Consider the following 5,859-nt stretch of genomic DNA (forward strand, 5'->3'; position numbering starts at 1 on the left):
ACAATTACCAACACCAGCTTTAAAAGTTGGCTTTCTTTTTAAAACTAATCTGTTGTCATGGAAAGCCCTTCTTTTTTGTATTGTGGGGGTATTGGGGATTGAACTCAGGGACATTCAACCACTGAGCGACAATCCCAGCCCTCTTTTATATTTTATTTAGAGACAGTGTCCCACTGAGTTGCTTAGTGCCTCATTTTTACTGAGGCTGACTTTGAACTCGAGATCCTCCTGCCTCAGCCTCCGGAGCTGCTGGGATTATAGGAGTGCACCACCACGCCCAGCAGAAAGCCCTTCTTATTTTCGTTTATTTTTATGTGGTGCTGAGGATCAAACCCAGTGCCTCACACATGCTAGGCAAGAACTCTGCCACTGAGCTATAGCTCCAGCCCGGAAAGCACTTCTTATAGAACAGAAATTATGAAGTTTAAGACAACACAAACAGGTATATGCTGTCTATTCATGTTTCATCTTCCTGAGATTCTTATGTGGTCATGACACTTGCACCCTGGACCTTTCTGAAGGAGGGGAGGTATGGATCTAAGTGGAAAATTCTCTGATGAGCTTCCTAGAAAGGCCTTCTAGAGTAACCAAGAGGGCTCTTGTGGTGTATCAGATTTCTCTAATTTCCAGGAAACAAAAGGCTAAATTTGCTCTCTGCCTCAGAATGTTTAAAATATCTATTTTTAGAATCAGTGATCAGAGGACCAATGTCTGAGATCTTTGTTTAGGCCATAAGTGCAGGTATACCCATGCTTTATTTATCATTGTTGCTTAAAAAAATAAAGGACCTGAATTAAGACCTGGAGTTAGCCTAGAAAGAGAACAAACAGTCAAAGCCAACGTTGATGAGCTCAAGCTAAGCAACTGCCTAAATGTCTAAGTTTCCCTTCTAAGTCTGTTCCCAGGGGTCTCAATTAGAATTCTGGTCGTTTTACAGAAATTTGCACTACTGTGGCTATTAATCTTTTTTTTTTTTCCACTGATTATTGAACTCAGGGATGCTTGAGATAAGGTTTGGCTAAGTTGCCCAGATTGGCCTCAAACTAGCTATCCTCCTGCCTTGGCCTCCCAAATATCTGGAATTGTGTGTGCTACCACACTCAGCCTGGCTATCTATATTCTAGACCCACACATCAGAGCCATCAAGTTAGCAAAGTTGGAAGTTTCTAGAACAGCACTATCCAGTATTATAGCTAGGAGCCACATGTAGCTAGTCCTAATTAAGATGTGCTATAACGCTGAGCACCATGGTATACACCTGTAATCCCAACTACTTGGGAGGCTGAGGGAGGAGCATTTGGAGTTTGAGGCCAGCCTGGGGAACTTAGTGAGACCTTGTCTCAAAAAAAAAAAAAAAAAAAAAAAAAGGTGGGGAGAGTATTCAGTTCCTTAGTGTTAGAGTGCTTCTGGGTTCCCTAGTACCACCAAAGGAAATAAAAAAAGTGACTTAGGAAGATGTGCATTTAGTATAAAAAGCAGCAGATTTCTAAGTGTAGAAAAAGAATGTAAAATGAGTGTAAAAAATGTAAAATACCTCATTAATTTTTATAATGATGACATGTAAAAATTATATTTTGTATATATTGGGCTTAATAAAATATATTGACAAAATTACCTTTACTGGCTCCTTTTTATGATTTTTTAAAAAATGTGGCTACTAGAAAAATTAGTTATGTAGGTAGCTTGCATTATATTTCTATCAGGCAGAGGTCTTCTAGAAATTCACACTCATTCATTTAGTCCATCAACAAATAGTTATTGAGTGTGTTCTGTGTGTTGAGTGTGGGGCCAAGGGATAAGAACCTGCCATGAACACAGTTCCTGCACTTATAAAACAAGTGTACTCACCACAGACCAAAAGAGATTGACAAAAACAGAACTAGACTCCTGGTATCTAAAAGCAGGGGATATTTAATCAGGAGTATCCTGGGCTATTAGTGCTACTGGAGTTAGAAGCCAGCCCTATATAACTTAGCACCTAACCCCTATCGTTTTAGGCAAAATAAGTGTTGATAATAATGGCCATCCTTGAGTCACTTAGAAAAGGTGACATGCTATAGGTTCTGTTCTAGTCTAGTTTTGTACTGTGGCTATCCACATGCATATATGATCTTCATCACTAAAATTAGAGACTTCAGAGGGCAGGTACAATGTTTTTCAACTTTGGTTTCACTCTTGTTTCCCATTCAGATAGTACTAAGTACCTATGGAATTGAAGTATGTCATGTGTGTTCATTTAAGAAGGCAATTAAATATATAATATAATTTAGAAAGAGCTCTGCTCCAAGTGCCTAAAAAATAAAACCTTGGCACTTAAACTACTAAACTTCATTTTTTTTTAATGTCCTCTTGGGCTGGGGTTGTAGCTCACTGGTAGAGTGTTTGCCTCACACATGTGAGGCCCTGGGTTCAATCCTCAGCACCACACAGAAATAAATAAATAAAAATAAAGATATTGTGTCCATCTACAACTAACAAAAATTTTTTTAAAAATGTCCTCTTGGGCTGGGATGTAGTTCAGTTGTAGACAGCTTGCCTGATGTGTGAGGCCCTGTGCACAATTCCCAGTACCAAAAAAAAAAAAAGTCCTCTTTAAGAATATAAACTAATGCCCACCTAATAAGCAGAAAGTTCTGCAATATCCAAGCTAAATTCTCTCTCATGATCACCAAAATTAAAAAGTGCATTAGAGGTGCCATCTGGGTAATACTACTTGACCAAGTTCCCAATTATACATTTTTCTTCTTCCCTAAAGTTTCTTGGGTATTTTATAATATCTTAAATTGCCTAAGTAACAATACAAGTTGCAGAGGGAAATATTTTGCTTGCAATTCTCATTCCATCTGTAGTAACAGTCAAGATCATCAGTCATATTAAAAATATATAATTTAATTCTCAAATAATAACTTTGTTCATCTTCTCCTAAAGTACAGGGTCAAATGAATTCAATGATGAATATATTTTGTAGCAAAGAGCAAAATGTTCTGAAACAAAAGCAGAAATATTATCTTTTTAGAAAAAAGTACACTTGGTCCCAGAGAGGGAAAAAAGCAAGCAAGCAAGAAGAAGCATAAGGGTTGGGGTGGGGGCGGGAAGCTAAATGTTATAGAATTGCTTCCATTTACGTGAAAGTGTTCTCAGCGATTCTTGGCTGAGGGCAGAGTACCATGTATCCTAAATCAGTGCTTTGAGTGTGTTCCTCCAAAAATGCATGTTTAATTAACATAAACAATGAAGCAAAAATAACTATACAATAATGAGTCTAGCATTACTGAATGTATAACAATTTCATGAATAATCTATTCCCAAATTTCTAATCATCATAATATGCAGATTTTGAGTAAGTCTCTACCTCATGGACTTATTGAAAATGTTCTGTGCTTCAATGAGTTCATCCTCCCTTCCCATGAAGAGGGGACTAGTGAAGTTCACTTAGAACAGGCTGCTGGGAAACTTTTCTACTTTTTCTTGTGCAATTTGAGTTTCTCTTGTAGATTCAAATACAGGCGAGAGGAAATCACTTCTTGGTTGGACAGGGACTGACCACTCAGTCGGCAATGCTGCTTAAGCTTGCTTTTGTACATCGTGAAAATACACTTCAATAAATACAGTCAGCCCTGATTACCCATCCTCTCACCCCACACAACCCCCTAGTATGGCCAGAGTCTAGTCAGAGTGCATTTGGGTGTAATTCTATGGTCTCTTGACTCCTGAAGTTTCCAGAGCGCTGCCCGGCATGGGGTGTGCACCAGTCCTGAGTGGCAGCTGTCTGGTTCTAAGTACTAGCGAGTCCTTCTCCAGGTCTCTGGGCCTCAGTTTCCATGGGTGAAGATGGCTTTTCTTAGCTGCCTTGTGACAACTGGGTTTCACATTTCCTGAAACTAGATCTGTGGAAAGAGTCCCTGAAATTAAGAAGTGGGGTAGAGGGGAGAACATAGAAAAAAAAGATAAATTAGCCTTTTAAGTAGAGGTAGAGGAAGGAAATCCCCCGCCAGAAAAGGACATGGATCCTGGGGAACTCGTAAATAAGTGAAGGTCCCCTTCACACTGTGTGCTACCAAGGACACCAACACAGGCCGCACCCAGCCCTGGGAAGTCCACTGGTACAAGGTCAAAACGGAGGATGACGGGCAGACAAGGGGAAGGTCCATGGCTCATGCTCTAGGCTGCTTTGATTCCAGGCCCCCCTCCCACCTTGGGAGGTTTGCAGCTCAACAAGAGGAGCAGAGCATGCTGGGGGGCTGCCCACCAAGCCTCTCTCGTCCCCCAGGAAAAGCCCTCCCCTTCCCACTTCTTACCTCTTTTGACTCTCAACTCTGAATATGGGCTTGTAGAGTTCTGGGATCTTCCGCTCAATCATTGGCCTGAGGTTCTCTTTCAGCTTGTTATAGTTCTTTTTGAGTTCTTGCTGATACTCCCTCTGGTCTGCTGTGATGAGACGCTTGTTTTTCTCTACTGCCTCGCCACATCTGAGATGGAAATATCAGAGTGGGAGAAAAAAATGAGGTTTTATTTCATACGAAATTTAGGGGTGATGTCAGTGTTGTACATTTCTTGAGTACCTCTAAGAGTGTTTGTAAACCTGGAGGCCTACCAGGATTCTGTGTGGAGCTCTTTAAAATGCAGATTTCTGGGCCCCACTTCAGACTTCATGAATCAGACGGTTTGAAGGATAACATCCAGGAAACTGTGTTTTGGGGAAGTTGCCCAGGGGTATCAAGGACTCCTGAGTCAGAACTGTGAACCTCTGCCTTGATATGTGGTAAAGGCTATGCAAGGAGTTTTATATACATTACAGGTTTAATTTTCTCTGAAGCTCAGAACATGTTAAGATGCCTGCCCAAGATGGCATTGTGAGGAACTGTGGGTAGAACCTGCTAGGCTTATTAAAAAAAAACTCGGTGTGCTGGGTGTGGGGGCACATGCCTATAATCCCAGCAAGTGTGGAGGCTGAGGCAGGAGGATGGCAAGTTTGAGGCCAGCCTCAGCAACTTAGCCAGGCCCTCAGCTTCTTAAAGAGACTCTGTCTCAAAAAATAAAAAGGGCTTGGAATATAGCTCAGTGGTAAAGCACCCTGTGTTTTCAATCTCCAGTACCAAACATAAAATAAAATAAAAGAGAGGGAAAAAAAGAAAGAAAAATAGAAATTGAAATTATAGGCTTGCATCACATATGGGTATGAGTTATAAATTCCCATTCCTTCCTTATGAATGTTCCAAAGTGAGAAATTATGATACAAAACAAACAAACAAACCTGTGATTACTGAAATCCCTCAGCCTCTGAAACCTATGTGAAGTTACACTGGAGGAACACTTTCTCAATCAGGGTGCATGTGCTACCAATGGAAAGAGTGACTCCTGCCAAAGATGAGCTCATAATAGAAAATTATAATGAGGAAAACTATAATATGAGGAAACTAACCAGGATGGGAGAATGCACAGACATGGCAAAGAGAATTAGCCCAATAAGAATTAGAGATAATAGAAACCAGCGGCCACCATCTTGGAGAGCTGAAGTAACCACCGCCACTCTCCCGACAGATTGCAACAATAAAACAGGTGCGTGTTACTCAGCTCATCTCCCATACAGTGGGGAATTCGCATAAAATCTCTCCTAGGCTCTCCGGGGGAGGGATTATCAGAGCAAGCCTGCATAAAGACGCAGGGAAAACTAGAGACACCCGACCTTCAACTCCCCCTCCCATGAGCGGGGAAAAACGAAACCTGTATTGCCAGTGCGGGGGGGCGGGGGGGGGCGGGAGGGGCAAGCGGAAAAATCAAAACAATAAGTGCGGGGGGGGGGGGGTTTCTGCAATAGCCACCCTCCAGCACCCCAACAAATGGCAGGCCCCGAGAGTA

The 5,859-nt window shown here is 41.5% G+C and overlaps 1 protein-coding gene across 7 annotated transcripts in view; it reads right to left on the reverse strand.

The window, feature by feature from the left end:
- Positions 1 to 2,868: 2,868 nt before the first annotated feature.
- The window catches only part of Dock8 (dedicator of cytokinesis 8), a 219,561-nt gene continuing 216,570 nt past the window's right edge, over positions 2,869 to 5,859 (reverse strand). For all 7 annotated transcript variants that reach the window (XM_048806862.1, XM_048806858.1, XM_015492898.2 and 4 more), the window contains 2 exons: positions 4,299 to 4,469; positions 2,869 to 3,902 (listed from right to left, as the gene is read on the reverse strand). In XM_048806862.1, the coding sequence (XP_048662819.1) occupies positions 3,842 to 3,902; positions 4,299 to 4,469 (232 nt within the window). In that variant the 3' untranslated portion in view covers positions 2,869 to 3,841. The remainder of the gene's footprint in view (positions 3,903 to 4,298; positions 4,470 to 5,859) is intronic.

The sequence above is a fragment of the Marmota marmota genome, unplaced genomic scaffold, assembly GCF_001458135.2.
Source record: "Marmota marmota marmota unplaced genomic scaffold, marMar, whole genome shotgun sequence".
NCBI classification, from domain to species: domain Eukaryota; kingdom Metazoa; phylum Chordata; class Mammalia; order Rodentia; family Sciuridae; genus Marmota; species Marmota marmota.